Here is a 26388-nt window from a genome sequence, read left to right on the forward strand (position 1 = left end):
GGGATACTTGGTGCGTTCCATGATGCCACTCTACAGTGTCCTAGATGTATCTACCAGTAGTGATTGAGCAGCTAAGTGCGTAGTTCTATGGCTCTATTCTCTATATTTTACATTGTTTTAAGTAAATGTTAATCTATGGACATTGTTTGCTACCCTCAAACAGGAAATATTTATTTTATAGCAGGAAACATCACAACTTCAACTTACTGATATTGTCGGTTGTCTCTTGCACGATGTCAGTCTTGAGCAGGTTGTCAGCCAGGACGAAGGCCCCCTGCTCCACAGTGTCCAGCAGTGTGGTGGCTGCCTTCAGCTGGTCTCCGGTACTCAGCTCCCTCCACGCCGCCTGGGCTGGGGGCTGCAGCAAATTGTTCACTGTCTCCACCATTGCCTGGGGAGGGAACAAAAATAAATCGATTCGGTACAAAATGTACCCTGAAGGAGTGAAGCCTTAAGATTTCTGTAGGAATTATGAAACACATTGGGGCAAAATGCAGGGTTTATGGGGGAAAACAGTGGGATGCAGCTGATAGAAAGTAATGACATTATGAAGGTTGGGCTTTGACACGTCAAGGATTGTTTTATTTATTTACAAACTTTGGACAGTTAGCTTGTGCATCCTATGCTGTGGGGCACGTTGTTATTATTTCCCATTTGATGGGTAAATTAATCATGCAAATAAATCACCGCCAAAAAGTACAAGACTGCAGGCCAAATCCTGCATGACTTCGGGCTACAGTCTTTAATTGGTGTGATAAATGTTCTTCCGCTCAGACAATCCCAATACACAAAAGCATTTGAGAAAAAAAAATAAAAATCCCCAAACATTAAAACATCCATAGCCCAAAGGTAATGGAAGGAACAGTTGCTCTCTTGTAGCAAATATCAGTATCCACTTAGCAAAAATCTTTTTCACAAGTAATTGGAATAAACACTTGACCTTTTTCACCGATGCAAGGCCGGTAAGCAAGGCGAAAGCATTCCCTGAGATGGAGATGAAAATTTAGGAGCCATTAAAGATTTAAAAATGCCAATGGTAGGATTTATGTACGAGATAGTGCAATCCATTCCTGGTAACAGTGCTTTGGGAGAGGAACAAGAGCCTGGCTGTCCTTGGGAATTAAAGGCTGTGGCTGAGATATAGCAGGTGTTCAGTGGCCATATTCCAATTGAGATCCAGGATGGCAAATAACTGAAGAAATGATATATCCATACATACATTTTGCCGAATCATTACTTTATTGCGATTTCTGACAATTGCTTAACCGTGGAAAGCTCCTATTGTTGTTTACATTGAATGACAGTCAAGGTTTAAAGCAGTGAGGACCATATATGAATTATTCGGTATGATCATTTTGAGATGTTCATATATTGTCGACTGGATTGGGTTGATTGATTTGACGACGATAAGCTTCTATCTTCAGAAGTTTATTCTCGCTTTTGTAGTCGAAATAATACCAAGACCACTGTTTGTTTAAAGCCACACCGCGTAGAATTTTACCCAAAAAATAAAATTGAAATACAACCTTTTATTTTATGACAGATGTTTTCAGCATTGAAAAATATCTCAAACAAACATGTAATTTTGCTGTGAGCGGCCTCAGCTCACCCAAAGACATGACATAACTTTACCGGGAGTGGGTAGGTCTCCAGCTCGTTTCCATGGAGATGTGACTCAAGTCAGCAGAATTTGAGATTCAAACAGGTATGGTCTCATCCAAATCCATTCTTTGATCACCCACTGCAGGAATAGCATTTTCTGTGTCGAGCTGGTCATTAGACATATGTTTTGTACTGATGGCAACAGTACAGTCCAAAATGTTACGCAGTGTGCCTTTAAAATGCTGTAATCTAAAGCAATGAAGAGCAAGGATATGGGGTTCTGTAAACATGGATGAAAGTGCGGAACATACTCAATACCATGAACATATACGCGATTTATAGAAGCCTCTTGTCTCCCTTTTTGTGTGCGTTAACAGCCCGTACACACTCTGCCAACTCTGGTGTAATTATTCATTATCTGCAGCCCATCTCCAATCACACCTTTTGACATTCAGCCACCAGCAGAGGTTGACTTGCTCTCAATTAAGGAGCTTTCTTTTTCCCCTCCAGTAACCATGGTCTTTCTTTGTTCAGCAAAGCAAAGACTCTTCTTTAAAAAAAAAAAAAAAAAGAAGTAAAAGAAATAAGTTATCATTTTTTCATGCCCGTGAATCCAAATAGAGCCTAAGGGGATGGGTCAAAAAAAGCCTATAACAGAGATGGAACTATGTATAATTGATAAACAGGGGAGTATGCGATGCATATGATGTATCAAAAATTAATATCAGAAAACCGTTAACTTTTCTTACTAACGCCACCGGCAATGGTGATAAAAAAGACATGGCGGACTATGACGCCGCATCATTTTGACATTAAACCGATATGGGTGCCAAATCAAAGGTATGTAATTTATTTTAATAGTAGCATTTATGTATTAGATTTTTTTCCCCTATAAGATTTACAACTGACTTTGCGATAGGCTTTATATCTGTAGGCATTAGCTGGCTTTCCTTTAGCCAGAATCCATCGAAACTCTTGAGAAAATGGAAATGGAAGTAAATGGAAACGACATGACACGATTTCATCACGTGTTTGTTCGCAAAGATCACCTGTTGATAGTGTTCGCGATACCTGATTCAAGAAACAAACGTCGAGTGTGAAATCTTCATCCTCCTCGGCGAAAATTCCACAAGTATTTCCGCCCGTCGAAAGTGCGCGCTACACTTAAGCACCCGGAGGCCATAGCTCCTGGGTGGTACATGATGAAATGCTAATCTACTCCCAGAGCGCTAGAGGAAAGGATGCATGGGCAGCAACGGGAAGGTGGCCGTTATAGTGAACACTTGGCAAACGGCCAAGCCAACCGGGCGACCAACCGGCGGGGACTGTGCGCTCCTATCTGTTTGCTGATTGATGAAATGAACTCCAGCACTGCGAAATTGATTCTGGCTCCTCTCTGGCTTTCTATATGCTCTTCCTAAGCCATTTACTGTTTCTCTCTCTACGGATTGCCTCCCCCACCCCACCTCTTCCCCTAAACAAGAGGGGTGACGCGGTTATATAGCATAATCTAGACGGGATATGTGTTCACTATGTGTTCAAGTATTGGTCGACACGCCTCTTGGTTCAGGCGTCGCTTGAATCCCGCACTTTTTTTTTTTTTTTTTTCTCACGCAGCACTCGTTCTACCTGCAGGGCCAAATCATCTGTCTTCTTCTGAATCTCTGCTACCACCGCTGTTAAATATTTCATGAAACCTTCTCTCTCTAGTAAATGGGAGTTTGAGTCCATATACGTGAATTATAGAGCTGTGCCTTGAAAAGCAAGGCACGTGCCTTTTTAAACATTCCAACATTTTATTTTATGATGGATTTGGAACAATGTTTGAAATCGTGAACAGCCTTGGTTTGACGAACATTTGATGAATTATGAACTCACTGAAGGACAAAACATTCCACTACGCCTCCAAAAAAATACTGTCTTTAAAGAAGAACTAAGTAACTTGTTTACCTTAATACAGCCTTTTCGTAGTTCCTCTGGGGGTAATACAAGTGTTAATGGGATCGATTGGAGGGTCTTTCATCTGCCCCTGGTGTCTCTAGCCAGAAAACCACCCTTGCAACTTCCCTGCCTCCGGGTCGGAGGCGCAATACACACTGATAGAATCACGAAGAAGAAGCTAACAGACTTTGCAACATTCAATGTGTCGACTTGTGCCCCTAGTGTCTGACAAAATGAACCGTGAAAGTTATAAGAAGCTAATAGGCTAACGGGCTAAGCTAAATGCAGGCTAGCGCCACTTTAGCAGTGTTTACCATAGATATCATATAATAAAGGCTAGATGTACGCGCTGCTGGCCAATGGAGGTTGACGTCCGCACATGGCAGCCATCTTTCCACAGGGAGCTCGCTCACTCGTAACATTGTGTTTTATGGTGCATGTACTTTTTAAATAACCATAACTTGCTCAATTTTCTACCGATTTTCAAACGGCTTGGTTTGTTATAAACGTCAGAGATGTAGTTATGACACTGCATACATATAAATGAAAAAGAAAATCCATCAAGATTTCAGCGAGATATGAGGATTTGTGTTTGTGCCTTACTTCTGATACCACAGAGCTCGCCGGAAAGCTTCCCTGTGGCAAGATGGCTGCCGGTAATGCCGGAAGTGAGTCATCTAGTAAGACATCTAGCCTTTGTTATATGATATCTATTGTGTTTACAGCCAGGTTTGAGTGAAAACAAATATCTCCATTGTGTCATTGGGTTGTGGCACAATGGACAATATCCCTCTATCCCTTTGTCTTTTCTGTCAGCGAAGTATTTACTCTCACGGACAATTAATGAGTAAAAAAAAACGCAACATGCTACAACACCTGCAGTGGTGCTTATGGCCTCTAGGGCCATGAGTTACTTAGCTCTGCTTTAACATTTGCTTATAGAGTTCGCTAAATTCCACAGTTACCATGAAGATCCGCCATCTTTGAAGCTGTTAGCATACATTTCCATTGACTGCCATTAGCTAAAAACAGAATAAAAAGTGGAGAAAATAGCAACTCCGCTGCTGAGTTACTGCTGGCAAATACATCTAACACACTGTGGTGTCCAAGTGTTTTAATAACTCCAGTATTTTAACTTTTAAAATCTCCATTTGTTTACAATTGCTGCTAATCCCATAATGCTTAGCGATATGACGTCACATTCCCGAACTCTATACCTTAAACCATATGTAAGACACAGAATCATCTACGGTTGAATATCTGAGAATTGTATAAACATCGTCTACCCATTTCCCCCCCTTACCAACATTTGCTCCCTTACAATAATTGTGTGCAAATATCCTTAGCACAAATGAGGACCAAACCGAAATCTAATTCTGTCCCACAAAAGCACTCTTCTCGCGGTTCTTACAGAAGCGGTATAACACTTGAGCTATTTTTCAACTACTCTAAAATACGTCCCTGGCGCTGGCGCGTCTTCCTCCCACAGTGGGCCTTGAATGCCTCTTACTGATTACCCAGGCAGAACTCTTGCACTACAGGGCCAGACGAGGACTTCTTGTGTTTATGGGGATGTGGTTATCTTCATCTCTCGACAAATTGGCTGGCAGGGAGAAATTTTTATCTTCTTGTTACGTTCCTCCCTACCCCCCCCACCCCCCGTTCCGCTCCCTCTAAGGTCACGGTGCGCTGCGACACTCCCCCTAGTCATCTGTGCAAAGCAAAAGGTGCCATTTTAATGAGCAAGATATACTCTGCGGTGCCGGCTTCGGGAGAGGTAAGAAATATTAGGTGGACACTTTTGGCCGCAGGATTGCCACTGCTTGACTGAGGATGGCAAGGACTCAAAAACATTTAGGCTGGGAGAGTTTGAACGCGCATTATCACAATAATGGACTGTGCAACACAATCTATTGAGACTGTTTTTACCAATAACAAGGAGCTTGAATTCCATTTGATTCACATTAAATAGGGCATTGAACTGTCTTTAAGGTGATTAAGTAGTAAAAAATGTGGTTTCATGAAAAATAGTTGATAGTTTCGGTTTGTAGCAACAGATCCTCTTGATTCATTAACAGTGCATTCAGAAAATGTGGGGGCAGTAACCTTCAATGTTTCTTTTCAGTGGAGGCACTCATTTGCCATCACTTGTGGCTGGCTTTCGCTCAGACATGCAATCCAATCTGTAGCTTGTCAGTTGGTTGAAGGTAAAAGGTTCCTCAACAGACCGTGGATTCGTTTTTGTACCTTGACATGTTTTGGCTGCTCACTCCCAGCAGCTTTTCTAAGACGAAGTGTGGGCATGATTTTTTTATGACGTTGCTTGTCAGCTGATTTGCACAGGGTTTTGGAGATGCCTTCCTGCCGGTAGAGGTAGGGGATGACAGCAGCATCTGTACGGCGTTCCAGGTGCGAGAGAGCAAAAAAGCCCCCCTTTGTCCCAGTTAACTGTCCCGGAGGTGCGTCGTCGCGACAGTAATTGCCTCTTTGATCCAGTGGCGAAGTTCATTCTCTTCTGTCCCAATGATTTTAGTTCCATCCCCCTCAATGATGCTATTTTTAGAGCTACATTACATTCAGGAAGATAAGACAAAAACAACTGGACTCATATCTTTCTGAATTTGAGTTAACCACTTGGATGAGTGAAACATATGCACTGGCCTGCCTAACGTACGGCAGCGTAGATGTAAACATATTGTCTACAAAGACTACAAAGCCCTTAGCTTGTTACGACTACTTTTGTACCTAGTTATTATTTTAGACCAAAAGGCACAGAAGGCCACTGTTTCTATCATCAAAATCAAAGGCAGAGAAATATTCCTGCAGGGCAAACATTTCAAAACGTAGGGAGTAGATCATTATTCGCTTTGTAGCTTTATCAAGGCTGAATACCCTTCTGTTGATGTCTAATACTTATGAGTGGACTCAAAGGGCTCAGAAATAATTAATTACATTGTTCCATTCACTTTGGATTACCTTGCCTGCCTTCTGTGACTACTCATTGAAAATTCTGTGAAGGGATAACGACTCGAGCATTGCTGTCCTCAAGTATCATCCGCCAGATTGAAACCATCAATCACAAGATGCCTGCCGCAGAGCCTTATTTATTTGTACTTTGGAGTCTTCTTCAGCACACCTGCACTGTTCCCCCATGGCACCACTACAATGTGTTTACGGACGGGGCAACACGAGCAGGTGCGCCTCTCATTTGCCTATCCCCCGGTGTTGCCATCAGGGGGCCGCGCGAGGGAAAACGCGGAACAATTTCCCTAATCAATGAAAGTCCCTCTAAGGTGAGTCGAGCTAACTGTGAATGCTAGTGTTTACCTAGGGCTGCAGATGTTGCCTGGTTATGCAGATTTGTCATGTAAAGTGGTTTCAGCGTTGGGACCTGAGTGCAGTACTAAGCAGATATGGAGAACCATTTATAGTTTGTCAAAACACTTTCTAATTTCACACAATGTGCATTGATATTCTCTCCCTTTCTCAAAGTGTGTTTGGCTATGTGGTTTTAGTTGTGCACATCATTATTGCTACGCCATGTCAAACCTTTTCCTGTAAATAGGCCTGCACAATTAATTACAATCAAATTGAAATAGAAACTTCCAATGGTCACAGTTAGCAAATGCCAAAGACTGCAAGTACTATAAGAAAGGTCGTGTCAAAACAACAAAGGGTCTGTCTCTATGAGGATTTATCATGTGTAAATGCTGCTGCTCCTAACCCTAACCCTAGACCTTTGGATGATCTGAAATGTATTGCTAATTTAGTTAAAGCAGTACTAAGTAACTCATGCCCCTAGAGGCCAAAAGCGCCACTGCAAGTGTCGTAGCATGTTGCGTTTTTTTTACTCATTAATTGTCTGTGAGAGTAAATATTACACTGACAGAAAAGACAAAAGGAGAGAGGGATATTGTACATCCAATTACACAAGGGGGATCTTTTTTTTCACTCAAACTTGGCTGTAAATACTGTTTAAGTGGCGCTAGCCCGGAGTTAGCTTTGCCTGTTAGCCTGTTTGCTTCTTCATGATTCTGTTAGTGTGCATTGGGCCTCCGACCCGTAGGCAGCGAAGTTGCAATTGTGGTTTTCTGGCCAATCATCCCAACACTTGTATTAGCCCCAGAGGGACTACGGAAAGGATATATTAAGGATAACAAGTTACTTAGTGCTGCTTTAAGTTGCATTTTATTCCTCAAAATTAATACTGAAGAATGTGTCTACAATGTGCACACAAAACTTTTTTTTTTAAATTGTCCAGCTCAATAGTGGCCAGAGGGTGAGTTGGCGCAAACTTCTGCAGCAGAACTTCAGCAGCCGACATCTGTGCACGGGAGACCCTTACCTTGTGTGAAGCATTTTGGGAAACTGGTATCATGTGAAAAGAAGCGCTATACAAATAGGATTCCCTTCCCCTTCCTTCCCTTCCTTATGTGGTAGGATTATTTTACTGCAGAAAGATGAGGATCAAATCTCACAGAACATTCGCCTTCGCCGTGACCTTCTTCACAGAGCGCCGGGTCTGACTGGAAAGTCCATATGTCAAATGGCCATACTGGGAACTAGAGGGAGCAGAGCAAACCCCCTGTGGAGCAGACTCTCTGCCTTTATGTAATACTGCCATTATGCCATGTGTACATACTGTAAGGCATTCCTTTTACATTTCACTCTTTGATCTCACCTCTATAAAAGCTGTAATCAATGTAAACAGAAAAGGCTGTATGGCATAACCTGGAAATGCTCCATCTTAACAATTTTGTTGTTATAAGCGCTCAGGGACTACCGCGGTCTGTGGGTATACAGTGAAATTATGATGCTGAACACATTAGGTTGTTTTGAAAAGTCAAACGATTATTGCAGATGTATTCACAGGTTTTATAGGGTGTATTTAGATAATGCACATTTTAAACAGAAGATCAGATCAGATAAGAAGCCAGGTCGGTTTGCATACGTAAAGTAAAAACAACAACAGCACACAAGCTTTTACAATACTGTCAGACAACCCATCCTCACAGTATTCATGCCGTGGAATTCTAATACCATGGTACCTTGATTTATCCATCGATTATCATCCCTATATACAGCAATAAAAACTCAAACTTAAACTGAAGCTCACATGTCTTTCTTGGGTGTAAATGCACGGTTTCTGGAGACACGCGGCTATAACTAATGATTCATCAGCTCACTGGCCCCCTGTGGCTGGAGTTGCTGTGTACGTCCCTTGATAATATTTTGTTGAGTCTTGTTAGCATACCAGCAACCGCAAATTACCTTCACTCCCCATCTGCGAATTTCAATCCCCCCTTTTTGCAAACAACGTGCATAACGATGATCCCGTCAACGTCGACATTCGGAATTAATTATCGCCACGATAAACATGTCACCGATTTTCAAATAATCCTTATGCAAAGCCCTTGTCAACGCGCGCCACCCAACAACTGACGTATTCCAGCTGTTTTGTTGACAACCGGTGCAACAGGGTAAAAAATCTGCATCCTCTTTATCCCGGCGCATCTCACACACTGGGAACTTAGAACTCGGATGCTCACTGTATCCAAACACACGTAGCATTAGCATGTGATTTGCACAAGCATGCGTCTATACATAGTAGCAGGTCCCATTCTGACGAGCCCTGAGGGGGAATCAATGTGAGCTGCGATGTGCCGTGGAGCAACATCTGGCACAAGTGGGAGCTTTATAGAAAACAGCTGTATACAAATAATATGCAAAATCGCTAGCATTCAGTTTGGAGTTTAGCAAAGGGGATGAGGAAATTTGTCCGAGGGGAGCGGGAAGAGCCGTAAATTAGGGCATGTATATATTATTCATTTGGGGGAACCCATGACATGCTTCACACACTTAGTAGTCAGAGCTAACTTGCTGATATAATGAGGTCACCTTCGGGGCAATCAGGAGGCAAAGAGAAGTTTTTTTTTCCTCCATCCACTTGAAAACTCCAAAGCGCTACTCATGTGATGATGGAGGGATTGAGATATTGAGATGCTTGAGTCACAAAAAACACGCATGCAAGGGAAAACAACCACATGCACTATAGGGGTATAGTTTGACAATGAGGAAATGGGAGCATGGTGATGGATATTGAAGTAAAAACGTCCAGTACCTGAACATAATATCGGCAAGAGCGTTCTCTTTTCTGCAGCTGTGAGAATGGAAATTAGAAGATGCATTAACAAGAGAAACATTACAACTTGTGGAGAAAGTTTAGCTAGCATTGACAGTGCTATATGTCTCAAGGATAGAAGTGGCAACCTTGCAATAAAGCAGGAATTGAAAATCATTGTCATTGGGCGAACCGAGGCCCTGAATAATTTATTTAAAATGACAACTGAACACACAGATAAAAAAAACATTCTACACTAAAAAAATCATCCTCATTCCGGCTAATGCGCAAAGACATATCAATTACGATGTCACTTATCACCTGGAAAAGTGGCATCTTTGTTACATTTGTCAAAAAAAACACAGGCCCTCGTTTACCTTGCTGGACTTAATTTGACAGAAGAATTCAATAATGAGATCAGAACGCCCACCCCTGTGATAACAAAAGCTTTCGTTTTTTTTCATTTTCCTCTTGAATCCATGTGGTAGAAGGGGGGAAAAAAGAGATATCATTACCTTTGAATGAAATTACCTTTTAGTTTAATCCCTTAATCCCCTTTATGCTGTTCAGATCATTATAACTAAACCGAAGACTGCAGCGGTTGCCTGTGACTCGGGTTTTATGAGCCCGTGTTTTCGAGTGGTATTATAAAGTCGAGTTGCTCCACATTGTCAATTTGCACACGCCGTTCTCTTCTGAGTCCTATTGGCCATCTTTACGGCTGCCTCTCCGATGGGGGAAAACTGCCACTAAAATCTCAATGGGGACATCTGTGTCTGCTGCGGCAACAAAATAAAAAATACAGCAGAGAGGGCCATTTCGGAACAGGTGCCGGTCGTCTCCTACAAGTGACGTGCGCCAACGGATTAACAAGTAGCATTCGGATTTTTTACAAGCGTTTCGGATTTCTTCGCGGTCGGAGCTTTTATTTCGGCTCAGTCGTCGCAACGCCGGGGCAGACAATGCGACCATCAACCAAGTGCGTTGTTCATTTGGCAGCGCAAACGTCTTCATTTAACGTCTTAACCGAGCGCACTTTCTCCAGTTTGATGCCACCCAAATCTAAAAGCTTTAAGAAAAAAAGCCTCGAAATGGTGAGATTGAGAAGAGCGACAAAAAAAGTGATGAAATAGCGATATAAAAGTGATGGAAAAGAAGTCACAAAGTAGCAACTTAAAGGAACTATACAGAGTTTAAAAATGTTAAAATGATGTATTTTCCTCCCCCTACATGTTCCAACAATGTCCTAATGTGTAGAATGAGCTCAGACCTGTTCACCACAACCGCCTCTAAAATCCTGCACTGTCACTCAAAAACGTTGTTACTTCGGGTCATGCACGAGCTTAATATAGAAGGTGCAGTTACACGTATGACCTGAGGTGGCAGTGGTGAGTATAAAATGGCGAACTTGAATCTAGCCCCTTTAAGAGTGATAAAATTGTGCCAGACAAGCAACAATGAAAAAAAGTGAATAAAACGTGTTGGAAATTTGACGTAAAAAGAGACAAAAAGGCAACAAAAAAGTGACGTAAAAAGAGACGAAAACGTGACAAAAAAGTGAAACAAAAAGAGACGAAAACGTGACAAAAAAGTGAAACAAAAAGAGGCGAAAACACGACAAAAGTGCTTCAAAACCGCGCCAACAACGTGACAAGTGACCAGTTTTCTTTCAAATGAGACACTACACTGTTGCTGTCCAGTCGAGAAACTTTTAGATTTGGGTAAAGTCGAACTGGAGACAATGCGCTCGGTTCAGTAAGAGCTGAAAGGCCCTGTACCCGTTTTTTCCTATTTGCAAACCGAAACAAAAGAACCTACGCAGTTCGGTTTGAATTGTATTTTCCAAACACATTCCTAACTCCCGATCTTTCGCAGGGATCAGTTCATAGGCACATATAATGTTTTCTTACAAAACATTGTTGAGAAAAAAGAACATTCGTTTCACTTTTTTACAATGTGACACCAAGCCTATGTATAGTTTGTGTCACTTTAACTTACCCGGAAAAGCATCTGACCTACCAATCCCGGTTTGACACAAGTTGAATTCATTGGCACGTGCCTGGTACAGCACTGTACATTTTATAGACAGTATCAAGGCGTTATATTGAAGTACAGTGAAGGATCCGGTTTATAGTGTGCCGTAGACCACATGCAAATGGAAGAAGAAGAAGAAGAAGATCTTTATTTATATAGCGCCTTTCACAGACATATAGTCACAAAGCGCTTTACATGAAACAGTTGTACATTCACTCCATACTCGGTGAAGATACAATTTGAAATGACAGCTGCAGCCCTGGTGGCGCGATCATTAAAAATTACCCACTGCTCGAGTACGCCTCATTCTCCACACTCCGGCACCGCGCTTCCCCTCCATTATTTCGCGCGAGTATTTTCCGACTCACCTTGTTGAGGCTGCGGGCTGCGCTGTCTTTGCCGCCCGGTGTGAGGTTTCTCAGCTGAACGTCCAGGAGATCCACGAGTTGAACCATGGCTTTCACTGTGTAGGTGATGTCGCCGGCCTGGAGGTTGGATTTGGTCTGCTCGGCCAGTTCTCTGGCGATAACGGCGGCGGTCTCCCCGGCTTTTATCTGAAACACAAATGCGTTGCCCTTATCAGCCGTGCGAAATGACCAGCGATATGTGAAGAAAATGTCCTCGTCACTGTGGCAATACGATTTACGGGAGAGCAAGTTGATATTTAGGAACGTGTTTGTATAAGCTCTATTGTATGTGTTGTTGTTTCTGAATTGAAATGGAGAAAACAAACACTGAGTAAGACACACCTACCGTACCCTACCCTACCATACTATACCATGCAATACCATACCATTGTACCAGTATTGTATTGTCATTACTGTTTGTACCACCACATGCAAACCAAATTCCCCTGTGGGATAATAAACTTGAGTTGAGGTTGAGGTTAACATATTAATGAACATACTAATAGTATTAAGTTTTCAATTTATTGTGGGCATTATATCCGCAGTCCAGTTTGTTGGTATTTGTTTGTTTGGGACAGTGCATGTTTCGAAATGTTTCTTTATCATGCAAAAAATCTTGCACCTTGCCCTTTAAGGGGTAGAAAAATACAAAGTACTTTCAGGTCTCAGGGGGGCTGGTATTCAGGAGACGTTGTGATATTGGTGTTTGAATGATCACATCTGTCATAGGTGAGAGAGGGGCATGTCCAAATATGGTCAAAGCTAATTAACTTCAGCTTCAGGTGAACAGGGCGTATGATCAAATATGGTGCCTGCCTTTTTCATGCTGTAATTTCACTTATTTCACTACGTCCTCCGAAACCAACACATCATCACTTAGCACAATTATTCACCAATAAAATGTGTGACTTTCATAAACTTACCATGGTTAGTTTTCATGTTATCTAAAGAAATGTACCATGAATTTAGCCAGAGTTATGTCTTTTTCAGACTTCAGTGAAAACAGGAAGTTGAGAGCGCGACCGGTCTCTGCCGATTGGTCAAAAGCCACATTAGCGGGATCTGTGATGTCGGGTGATCTCTTCTGATTGGCTGAGTGAGGACTACATGCTTCTTTACCTTACTGATGTGCTTCAGGGAGGCCATATGTAAAGTGTGCGGAAATTATCAAAAATAGTCGCTTGCCCTATAAAGAGTTAATGCACATACATGTGACTCATGCATGTAAACACGCCAGGCCAGACCGTAATTGTTATTTGTAAGGTCAATTTCCATCTGCTGTCCCACATTTGCAGAGTGGGCACGTTCTCAAATTGAATGGCCTGCATCAAAAGAGGAAGAGGTCCAATAGTGAACAGGACTAGACTTGACCACACACATGACACTGTTATTATGTTATTCCTGAACGGCATGTCAACATTTATTCAACCAAAATGGCCAAAAATAATCCAACACACTGCCATTTAACCTGTGAATTTCTCCCAAGAGTCCAAGAATTGCACAGAATTAATGACCAAGCGCTAGTCAGACTGTGTAATGGGGCCAGTACTGTATCCGCGAGCAATTACGAAATCAAGTGTTGAGGGAAGGCTCCCGAGAGTGCAACACCTTTATGAAACCCAGGCCTACTGCATGTTGCACACAGATGGGAATACTCTACAAGGTATACGGGCTCACTTTGCAGTTGTTTTAACCATTATGTGATTTTCAACACACGGATATTGCCCCGGTCAGTCACCGAATTGTACCGCAATATGGGTGTGTTGTGACAGCTTGATTGCGCCGTGCAACTTGAGAAGACTTAAATCGCTGCCCATTTGTTCTTTTGTTGTTTTAAAGAGTACAGAGCAAAGTGTGATGCTTTACAAAGTTGAAATTCTTGCATTAGTCTCATTTGCTTCTTGTTAAGTTTCGCTATTCCCCGTGATGGGCAACTTTGGTAAATCATGCAAGTCTTTCACACCTTTGAGAAAGGCATACGTTAATTTCAATTGCGTGTAACACCTAAAGCTACACCTAAATGAAAAATAGCAGCACTTACATATTTGCGAGACAGCTCACAAGATCTACATCATCTCTGTTTCGACACATGGAGGATGCTTTTGCACGCGGTGACGTGTAGGTGCAAATAATGTGTTTTTTCTTTGGTTTTTGTTTTTTAACTCTTTTTCTTTGGTGTCACATGAGCCTTCAGTCCTCTCCTGCACCTCGGTTTCTCATTTTGTCAAAGGCAAACCATCTGGTAATGAGCCGTGCCACGTCCAGAACAATGGCTCTAGATATAACGGAGTGCCAGATGGGCTTTACACCGCTCTGGCAGGTTGATCTTCATTAAAAGTCTTCCTGCATCCACAACGACAACAGCCAGTGTGATTAGATAGGGGAAAAAAATGAATGAGACTCTCTGACAACACCTATTTTTGGTTGCCCAATTACAGCCCAAAAGTTCCATGTGTAGGTACAGGTAATAAACAAAAACATTACACATTAAAGAGCACGATTTAATAAAGGTGTACTAAGTGTATCAACGATGTAGGGCTTTCACGATAATTACTATATCGACTTATTAGCATTTTCCCCCGTTCTTTTTTTTTTTGTAAAACTAAATTTTTAACTGTGTGGTATTTTAAGATATGATCAAGCACTTTTAGAGCAAAGGTTTATTGTAATTTAGGCTTTAGAGTTGACAGTATCTAGTATCGCTAGAGTCAACAATATCGTTTATCGCGATATTTTCCTGCAGCAATATATCGATATTCAAATTTGTTTTCACGACAGCCCCCAGATGACTTTAAAATGTGCACTGATCTGATCTGGGGTTGCTGTTGTTGGTCAAGGTCTAGGTTCAGCAACACTATGTGCCCAACGAATTAGATCAGCAGACGACCTGGACATCCTGAATCTCTTCTTCTAATTTCTTCTTCCCTGATGGCCCAAGATGACAATGCCAGGATTCATCGGGCTCACATTGTGAAAGAGTGTGTCAGGGAGCTTGAGTCATCATTTTCACACATGGATTGACCACCACAGAGTGCATTGATCTTAACCCCCATTGAGAATCTTTGGGATGTGCTGGAGCTTTGCGCAGTGGTCACACTCTCCCATCATCAATCCAAGATCTTGAGGGAAAAACGTATGTAGTGAATGCATGCTGTAATCCAAGCTTAGACAGACACAGACAGGCAGGCAGACAGACAGACAGACAGACAGACAGACAGACAGACAGACAGACAGACAGACAGACAGACAGACAGACAGACAGACAGACAGACAGACAGACAGACAGACAGACAGACAGACAGACAGACAGACAGACAGACAGACAGACAGACAGACAGACAGACAGACAGACAGACAGACAGACAGACGAGTGGTCCTGGTAAGAAAAGAAAACAACTAGTACTTTGGCAGATTTGTTTTCCCATAATAACCCCATGATGGCAAATGTACTGCCATAATAAGTCTTTATTTGCAAAACACAACTTTTCAAATTGCTGTATCAGATTTTGCAGAATAAAGACCAAACCCACAGAAGGAAAAACGTACTAATAATACTGAGAGGCTGAAAATGCCAGGGAACAGCCTGCACAAGTGCACATATGCCCATCTGCCAGCTTCAGCAGGAAACTGGTCTGCGCTTCACCGCTATCAACAGTCGCCCGTAGCTTATTGCACCTGAATTCTACACCCTCAATTCTCCGTCCATATCAGCGCACCACCATTTGTTTAATGAGCCGCGCTCCATGCCATTGAGTACATTACAAGTGTTTGAGCATTTAAAGGGGAGGGCCCATCTCCCGCCTTATAGCTGGATCCACATTTTTTGCCCGCTTCTCCTTCCAATCTATGCTATTAGAGATTGAAAAGAGCTTTGCATAATACCTAGCCTGCAGAAGGGAAGATACAATTTGTGCTTAGATAGTGTGGCCATATTAGACTGAATAGGACTGGAAATAGTCTCATTGGTGGCCACAGAGGAATGTGGAACAGCGCGGCGGTATTGGTTTTCATTTATCCCCCCCCACCCACATCAAATACACACCATTGTAAGTCTTCTATTGAGCAGAGCCTGCAGCTAATCAATGAGATTAATTAACCGATTAAAACACACAAAGACGAAAAGAAAGACAAAAAAAAAATACTTTGGAATACACAATAAAGCTTTCTAGCGAGGTGAAAAAATACTTGAAATGAACACTTAATGGACAACATTTGTGTATTAAGAGAAAATATTGTGATCTTTAGGGGTGCAGTGTTTCGGTGCTCACCTTTTGGTTGATGATGTTGACCCAGGGCGACGTGCAGTTGCTCAAGTCTGGTCCTTGTGGGTCCCAGTATCCCTCTGGACCTTGGCACAAGTAGGACGCCACACCTGGAAAATGCACAAAAAAGAAAAAAGAAAAAAGAAAAGTCTCTTAAATAACGCAATGCTTAAGTGATTCGATTAATGGGTGCTGCAAAGTGTAATTGGCCGGTTTTATTGTACAAAGCCTAAAAATAAAGGCTTCTTCACTAAGGACCTCGTCAGACAGGGGGGGTATATTGCGCCATTAAAAGTCAGACAGTGCTTGAGAGTGTAAGGAAGAGGTGCTTCGGCTGCAAACATCATCAAAAAGATGCAGATTAGGAATGCCATGGCTGGATTCATCACGGAAGGTCAATTAAAGCAGGTAAAAGAAAGATGCCACAACATTTGACAGACATGGACTTAATAGACGGAAACCATAGGCTATATTCTGGAAAATGATGTATTATTTTGGGGGGATTCGAAACAGTAAATCAAGTGAGAAGATTGAATGACCCCCTTGATGACGGTGCATCTACATCGTTTCATAACCGCATTAGCTGTAAGAATGAAAAGAAAACCACTTTGGACTCACCGTGTTCGCCTTTACGCCGCGGGATTGGCGTCTATATTTTCAGAACTGCCAAACAAACTGACTTTAAATTGCCCTTCCTTGTACTTAAGGGTGCGGTGTGTGTTGGCGGGCGAGACAGCTAACATTAGCAGATATAAATTTTGATTGACACATAATTTCCTTCCTGCAGTCCACCTCGGACAGCCTTACGTTTGATGGGTTTATAAGATAAGGGACTTTATTGCCGGGTGAAGGGGAGGGAGAGAGAGAGGAGAGAGGAGAGAGCGAGGCGATGGCGGTGGAGGTTTTCAAAGCCGATGAGGAGAAAAATGGCGTCAGTCCCAGTGTCATTTGAAGAGCTGTGTGTCTTTGAAGAACGTTAGGGGGAGGTGGGGTTGCTGTGCCTCTTATCTCGCCCATATGACGGCTGTTAGCGAGGTCTCTACGGGAGCCGCTGGTGTAACCCGGTAATGAAGTGTATGCGGATGTGCCAGTGCGAGCCCCAAATGAAAAGGCAGACGAAGGAAGAAGACTTTTCTAGTTCGCACTGGCAGGATCCGAACTAGGGTGCCGCCATCAATGAAAGAAAATCTTGAAAGGGAATCTGATAAGTTCATGACTAGGATTTTAATTTTCACTAAGTCCTTCTTTGAATGTCGGTCGTGCTGCTGTTACTAAATGCATTCATCAATGATAAACAGCAACAGAACTGAGGAAAATGTTATATTAAACAACAGTAACATTCTCAGTGCATCATCATTTAGTGTTTAGAGGGCAATCCATCCCTGGTATTATTATTACAAAATAAGTACATATTTTTTGTATGTAAATCACTGTACTGCCCTTCTACGACAGCTACGACCACAAACAACACTACTACAAGGCTTTCTATTACTGCTGTTGTTACTATTACTAATGACAAAAAGAGAAAAGATTGCCAAATTCAAATTAATCTTAAGTTTGCAGTGTTCACTATGTCTACAATTCAACCAAGTCTTTGACTTGGTTGAATTGTGTCTGCCTGTTGCAGACACAATTCAAAGCAACTCATGCCCCTAGAGGCCATAAGTACCACTGCAGGTGTCGTAGCATGTTGTGTTATTTTTTACTCATTAATTGTCCGTGAGAGTAAATATGACACTGACAGAAAAGACAAAGGGAGAGATAGATATTGTGCATTGTGCCATAATGACACAATGGAGATAACTTTTTTCACTCAAACTTGGCTTTAATTACTGCTAAAGTGGCGCTAGCCCGCAGTTAGCTTTGCCCGTTAGCCTGTTAGCTTCTTTTTGTGATTCTATAAGTGTGTATTGCTCCTCCAACCCAAAGGCAGAGAGGTTGCAAAGGTGGTTTTCTGAACAGAGACACCGGGGGAGATGAAAGATCATCCCATTAACACACAATACTTTGTTCTTCTTTAATATTAACTAAGCAGAAAATATGCACTGATGCATATGATGAATACATTAATTGGCCTGTTTTTTTTAACCTTTATCTGTGCTAGTGCGTTGTTGCTATATATAAAAAACAAAACAAACAAATAATATACAGTAGCAGCAGGCTGAAAATACATATGGAAGTCTGTAAACAGGAACAAATGGGTCCAAAGCTAATACACAAAGCACAGACGCCATTGCAGCGATACAAACACAAATGTCTTTAGTCACTAATTAATTACGATTGAATCCTCCGAGACGAGGCATAAATAAGGCCGTGCGCCGTGCTAGTTACCACTTTCCGTGTGGATGTAATGCAGTGCTATGTTTAGCTTTAACGGCGTCACGAAGTCAGGGAGAGCGGCAAAGGAAGCACAGCAGGAGAAGTAAACAGCAACAAAAATGCAAAAAGGAAAAAAAAAAGAAGATTGACAAGGAGGCAGAAGAATATTCAATCGAGTAGAAAGTTTTTCTCAGTTTATATTCACTTGAATGTCAAAGTATGCTTTATTATAAGCTTTCATTTACACACCTTTGCCTTAGTATAACTTGTAGTCCAACTGAAACTAAAGTAAGTGTTCAGAAAATAGTTATAAAAATGCAATTATACACTACGCCAGTACTTTTTTGTATGTTTGCATACCTATTGTTCCAGGTGGGCAGGGCATCTTGGCCACCAGTCCCTGCTTGGTTTTGGGCCAGGATATGTCCATCATGACCATGGGACTGCAGGACTCCGCTCTCATGTTGGGCAGGTTGGATGACGCCGGTGGCCTGCTGTCGGTATCCAAACCCTCCACCACAGTATGCACCGGGACCACGGGCGGAGGCGTCGTCCGCGACCAGTACGGCACCGGGGCGGTCGTGGTGGTGGGGGTCTTGGCAGTGCTCGTCCTAGCCGTGGTGGTTGTCATGGTGATGGTGTTGGTGCGAGGGGTGGTCCGACTCGTTGTGGTGGTGGTGTCCATGTACACCATGATAGAGGAGGCGGTCTCTGCGGGAGAACAGGAACACAAATGTTTCAACGGGTGAGGTTTAGTTTAAAAAATTAAACTAAACTAATTCATGTCATTGTGGGCAAGTCATGTTAAAACATTTCAAACTACCGTATTTTCCGGACTGTAAATCACACTCTTTTTTCCTAGTTTGGCTGGGGGTACGACTTATACTCAGGTGCGACTTACATATCAAAATATATAATTAAAATATATAGAAATATATATAATTGTTATTTTCACCCTGGCAGCCGCTAGAGGGCGCTCTAGGCTGGTGTACCAGTATCTGCAACTCTGAACACAAAGCCCCCAAAAAGAAAATCATAGTCTGCAGATTACAGGCTGAAAACGGTAATCGAGCAGCAGAAAGAAAGTTTGGATCGAGCGAGACGCTTGTGAGGGACTGACGAAAAGCGGAGGTTACTCTCACTGCAATGAAGAAAACAAAAAAAGCTAATCGTGGGCTAAAAGCTAGATGGCCATAGCTAGAGGAATGAGTTTGTAAATGGGTGCTTGAACAACGTTCTGCCGGGAGAGGCTTGTCAACGGTGCAGCAGGGTGGTTGGTGCGACTAATATATGTTTTTTTCTTCTTCATGATGCATTTTTTGGCTGGTGCGACTTATACTCCGGAACAATTTATATATGTTTTTTACTTCATGATGCATTTTTTGGCTGGTGCGACTTATACTCCAGAGCGACATACAATATAGTCCGGAAAATACAGTATTTCATTAACAATTCTAAAAATGCTCCTTGCTCATCGTTATGTAAACCCTGCATATTCAAAGCGGTTCTCCTTTCCCTTCTTTTTTTACTGCGTGTCAGTTTTTGGAAGAAGAAAAAAAAAATTACGGAGGATCAACTGGATGTGGCAGGCGCGACTTCCCATCAACATGCACAGTGTGGCGTTCGGGATCCCCACTGGCAAAGGCTAGCGAACGCACACACTCTCCTGCTGAGGTTTCTAAATGTAGCTGTTGACATGGGCCAATCACACTTACAGTCAATACGACGGTGTTGTTGATACATGCTCCCTTTTATGTCAACCACCTATTTCTTATGTGGGCGTCTTCCCTGGGGGTGCACTGTAGGAGGCATCCTCTAATATGGCAGAATACGCCGCTATCGGAGAACGCTCAGATTCGCACTGCAATGTCCTGCTATACAGAAGGAACCGGCAGGGGCTTGTGCAATTCCTAAAAGTGTATCACCATTCCAATATTGGCAATCCATCTGGGGGTGAAAAACTGGAGTAAACACTTCAATACAATTTCTGTGTTTTGCCCAACACACGCTGATGTTTTTTTCTACAAATGTCTGCTCCACGATATACTGATGGGGACAAAAAACATAATCCCACTACTCGTTTATCTCGAAGGGAAGTGGGATGTCTAATCTGCCGAGTGAACTCCGACAGTGAGTCTCATCACATCCAGCCATCTTCCGCTGATCATCCTATTGCTGCCCTTTTGTCCCAGCGTCCTGCTCTCGGCGACCCCTTTCCCCGTCGGCGTCCTTATCCCCGCATCTTTCTAATCCACAGCTTGTTCTGGTGTCTTGCTAATGACTAATACCTGGTTTAATTTGGCCCCGGCTCCCGTCACCGAGGGCAGTGCCTCTTTTCTTTCCCCCTAAAATCCCAGCGCAGACGCCAAGATTCGCCTGCCAGCCCCGCCATGCGACAGGAAGGCAATTTGATACTGCTCCTCGCCTGCTTATTGTAAAGATACTATCAGAATGACAGGAGTGACAAATGGCCCCAGCCTCTAAATGACAGCGGAGTAAAACTAAATTTAATGAGGGTCGATTTTAGGTTGGCAGTTATAATGGACGCCGCGCATCACCAGAGCTCAGATAACAGCCATCACCTGCGAGAGGCCACTTTGCTAATTTTTTGTTGCTTAGCCCGATCCCTCTCTCTCTCTCTCTCCAATGCTAAACCCAAATCCATGAATCACGAGAATTCCCATTGCGATTTGGAGAAAACAATCGGATTTACCATCAGCAGCCGATGCGTTTAAGAGCTAACAGCAGCCCGCAACAGCTAAGGTTGATTAAACGGGTTGCCATCACAGCGAGAGTCCAAGGTTGATTGAGCGTTTGTTTTCTCAAGCAAACAAAAGATTTGGTGGTGTGTTTTAGGATCCACGGGTGTCGCGGATTATCCTGTGGAGGCGCCATCAGTAAACGGCAACAACCGGCTCATTGGATGTAACTTACACTAAATCACCCAGTTTGGGCTTTTAATTAAGGGATTACCAAGCTATTTGTTGTGGATTCAACAAGGAGCCGGAACAAAATAAGCTAGCGGTACCAAAACACCTGTGTTTGTCGACACAAGGCAGAACGCCGCCGATTTTGAGAGAGGTATGCAAGAGAAGCGAATACTCTCGCAGGAAATGTTTGTTATAATTACTAAGCTTTGTCCCAGTGTTACGCAAACAGCTAAAACATATGCCAAACTGCTTTTTCCCCCTTGCCATCAATCAAAGCTACAGTATGTCAAGGCCTTGGAGTTAAACATTGCGTGATTGCCCCAACTTCTGCAGACAATGAGATCGACTTTACATCTGGTAATCTTCTTTACGGTAGACATCCAGATGGTTTTTCGGAAATTAAGGATGCGGCTTGGGGTTAATACTAGAACCACATCTGGATTCCCGAGTCCTGATTTTCTGATGATCCCCTCGAGTCGCCCGCCCAATTATTTTACGGCGTGTTTCTGTCCACTCGCAGCACTGCACCTTACAAAGGCACACAGCGGGCCCAGGAAGTAGGAAAATAAAGAGCGTCCTTGGGCACAAAGTTGTATATTTTTCTACGAGATGAGCAGAAAAAAAGTAGCAGACAGCAGCCGGGCCACGCTCGCCTTGGAGACGGCGCAAGGACATTTTGTTTTGCTTTGCCAGCGCTTACGATCTATCCCAACGAGGAGGGGCGTAAACAAGTTCAAGAGCAAGCATTGTACAACATTTTGGTATGCGCCCAAGGTCTCTCCGCTGACCTCAACATTTGAATGTCCACAATAGTTTGTGTCGGCGCCAAACAAAGAAGTAAACAAACCATCGCTAGTTATGTTCTTAAAATGGTGGGCTCTTCTGCTTGCGTTGAGTGAAGAGCGAAGTCTTTCATAAGGAGAAAAATGAAGAAAAATCAGATTCATGGATTTATATGGAGATTAATCAAGAGTTTAAAGGCATAATAAACAGTGTGAACTACTGACCATAGCGTGGATGTTTTAAAAGAAAGAAAACTGCAGCACATCAGTATACACGGGTGCATAGAATGGAAGTTAAACCCCAAAAAAGTCGAGGAGAGTTTCGAAAGGGAATTTTGTGTTAGCGGGACTGTTGAGCTCCAATGCAATCGATCCAACCGGACATTTTCTTCACTGAGATGCCCAACTTTTTGAGAATCATCCACTCTCTCCTCCAAGGCGCCAAAGATGTAAAGTCCCATCAGATGGTGGAGTGGGTGGTGACACAGGTGTTGGTGGATCGAACAGTCACCAGGCAAAAAACCAAGCCATGTACCAGATTTTTCCATATCAAAAACGAAAGAGGGAAAGAGTGAAGCTTTGAACGGTTCATTGTGGTCCAAATTAATTCATGGCTTTCCAAAAAACATTTCCCAGTTCTTTTCGGAACTTTCAGGGAGCACAGTGGAGCTTCGCACGGACACTGATCACAACTTTTCCCCCCCAAAAGTCTGCTTCACGATATACCAAAGGAATAAAAAAACAAATGTAATCTTACTAGTAGAAATACATGATACGGTGTTGGACCTTAAAGCAGTACTAAGTAAGTGTTAATGGGATGATTGGGGGGTCTTTCACCTCCCCCTGGTGTCTCTGGCCAGAAAACCACTCTTGCAACTTTCCCTGCACCGGGTCTGAGGCCCCAATACACACTCATAAAATCACGAAGAGGAAGCTAACAGGCTAACGGCCAAAGCTAACTGCGGGCTAGCACCACTTAAACAGTGTTTACAGCCAAGTTTCAGTGAAAAAAAACTATCTCCATTGTGTAATCGGATGTATAATATCCCGCTCTCCCTTTGTCTTTTCTGTCAGCGTAGTATTTACTCTCACAGACAATTAATGAGTAAAAAACGACAACATACTACGACATCTGCAGTAGCGCTTATGGCCTCTAGGGGCAAGAGTTACTTAGTACTGCTTTAAACATAAGGCACAAAACTGCTATAACCTGTCATGACACATTTTAACCTGATGAATTATCAAAGGAGGTCTTAACTTTGGTTCGCTAGTTTTTTACTTATAAAAAATGTATTAGAATCACCTTTATAGCCTTGACTCTTGACTGCAAACACCGCATTGTGCAAGGTAAAATAAAGCTGTGTATACCTTTTTGATGAAATACTGCAGGCAGAGTTCAGGAAGGGCACCAAACTTATGCCAAATAAATATGTGAATCGCTGCCCACTAGGAGCCAGATGGTATGCCGTGGCGACCTCGGAAAGGGGAAAGCAGTTTTGTCGAGTTGCAGAATACACTGACCTTTCCTATTCATAAAAAAAAACAAAAAGAAAAAGAAAAAAAAAACATGGCCACCTCAGTTTTGGCCTGTAGCTTTGTTTCATTGAAAGAAGCACAAGGTCTCCCTCATCGTTTACACTCTGTTCTGATGCGCGCGCACATAAAGAAAAAAAAAAACCTCTCCCTCTCGAAACATTGTCTCTGCTACCGTCCGCCGACCACACAGCGCTTTGTGTCTGATTTTCAAAGCCTCCGTTCCTCACTAATTAGCCTCTCTGTCTGCATCCCAAGGCTTCCACAATTAGATAAGCCTTACTCAACTTCGCTCGGGGATAATAATAATTATTAAAAGAAAAAAAAAAAAAAAGAGAAAAGGGTTAGGGGAGAATAAGGATAAGAAGAAACACGGGTGTTATGAAATGTATCCGGTTTAAACGGCGTGCCACTTCCGCGCCGAGAGCGGGGGGAAAAGTTGCCGAGTCAAGATCAAAAGAGGTTGCAAAGGGGCGAAAAATGAAGCGCGCCGTCGCCCTTCCAGGCACTGCTCCATTACATCTTGATTTTTTTTGTACAAATGAAGCAAAGGCACGGCATGTCTAATACGTAGCAAGTCATTTTGAGTAAAATTAGAGACCGTTTAAGCGTTTTGGGAGATACTTGGGTGGCATCTTGTGATTGTTTGAAGGTGTATTTAAAGTGGGTGCATCGTGTTGTTGTGTCTTTGGGCAGGACACTTCATAGCCTTTTTCCACGAGTGACACTGGTGTGTTGTTGTGGTCGGAGAGGCTGATAAAAAAAATCACATTGTAATCTGATCCCTTTGACAATCGCCCAAATTGGACAGTTGTTGTATGCAGACGGCATCTCTGGAATCGCCCATATATGGTCATGTTTGAAAACAGTTAAGGGGGAAAACAATTTAGAGAAAAATCTAAACTTTCTCTAATTATTCAAAAACTACTTTAACAAATGCTGAATTATGAATATAGTTTTCAACTAAATAGAGATACAATGACATGGAGAGGAGCAAAGTGGTTCAACAGCCCATATATACATAAATAACGGAGAATGCTAACAGAATGCTTCATGTTAGCATTTTTTCCACTTCTATTGAACAATCTGCTGTGAGAAAAAATCCATATGAATCCGATTTACACTTGACTTTATTTATGTGATAATTAAGTTCATATTATACCAGAAAATGGCTAAAAGGAATGGAAAATTGGGTTTCTCTAAAGATTATATTTTCCCCCTCAGCGAAGCCACGGCCCCTTCTATGACGAGATGCCGTCTGTATCTATTCACCTTATTCCGGACGTTCGCGTGGGCGCCGCCATGAATTGTGCCCGCCCCTTTTCTCCTATGTTAACATGGGGCTGGAGAAGTCCACATAAAATCAGTCACTACACGAAAAGAAAGCACAGAGAAACGGTGCAGTGTTGACATGTTTGTGCAAATGAACATTGGAAATTTTACACAAATCAATCGACTAAACATCAGATTTGAGCGGAGAATATTTTCCCTCGTTCTCCGTTAAAATGAACGGGGTTCGCGCTCGACCGGAAGTGTCTGGACAACGAGGTGCCGAGACAACGCAAAAAGTGGCAAAAGTGGGCGGGGCGGAATAAGGTGAAAAGCATGATTCAGTGGTCTACGATCAAACAGACATTAAAAAAAAAAAGTATTTTGGGATTGGTTAGATAAAGACAGCAAAGTTAGAACAGTTTCGATGAGTCACATAATCTGGATTTGGCCTCCTACATAATTTATCATTTTAAAACTATAGTTCCACATCACAAAGGCAGCTACTTCATCGATTTCCGCCTTCGACAGATCAATAGCGTCTCAAATGAAGGCATGACTCACTCCTGCATGTGCTTATCAACTCTCTAATGCTCATGTCACCAGATCTCTCCAACACCATATATTCACAAACACATGTCCTCCTGAACGCTTCCAAACAGAACTACTATAAGAGCTGGGCGTTACTTAATGGAGCCTTTTTCGTGGCAGTCTCGCAAATCCATCGGTGACAGAAGATGCAGACACGGTGAGGAGAAAAGAGGAAGAGGTGGGGGGAGACGGGGGGGGGGGGGGTAAATTATGCAGCCAGACATCCGGTAATGCTTCGATATCATCTGACATGATGAGGAGCGTAATGGATGGGAGCTATGCATTGTTTGGCAATTAATTTCTCATTCCCCCCGCGCTCCTTGCCGCCACTCGAGAGGGCATCTTTGGAGGTCAGTCAGCGCCGGGAGAGTGCACGCGGCTCATATATATGCACTGAGAGACGCCGCCTGTGTTTGAATTAAAATGACAGTGGAGAAGGCTGGAGCCAAGCCTTGTGCTTGTATATGCACTCTGAAGAACACACGGGGTGACTGCCATGCACACATGTTCAGTCAATGACAGAGGAGTGCCGCAGGTCTATAATAAAGAATGCTTTAATTGATTTGAGAGCACTATCCTAACACACATGTTGGGGAC

General features: G+C 42.7%; 1 protein-coding gene across 10 annotated transcripts in view; it reads right to left on the reverse strand.

Annotated features, from left to right (window-relative positions):
- LOC306980835 (adhesion G protein-coupled receptor L3) overlaps positions 1–26388 on the reverse strand; it is a 220246-nt gene that overhangs the window by 60313 nt on the left and 133545 nt on the right. For all 10 annotated transcript variants that reach the window (XM_079580323.1, XM_079580320.1, XM_079580319.1 and 7 more), the window contains exons 6-10: positions 19047–19397; positions 16374–16477; positions 12067–12252; positions 9665–9703; positions 208–391 (exon numbers count right to left, since the gene is read on the reverse strand). In XM_079580323.1, coding sequence (XP_079436449.1) covers positions 208–391; positions 9665–9703; positions 12067–12252; positions 16374–16477; positions 19047–19397 — 864 coding nt within the window. The remainder of the gene's footprint in view (positions 1–207; positions 392–9664; positions 9704–12066; positions 12253–16373; positions 16478–19046; positions 19398–26388) is intronic.

This window comes from Gobius niger (assembly GCF_951799975.1).
Source record: "Gobius niger genome assembly, chromosome: 21".
In the NCBI taxonomy this organism is placed as follows: domain Eukaryota; kingdom Metazoa; phylum Chordata; class Actinopteri; order Gobiiformes; family Gobiidae; genus Gobius; species Gobius niger.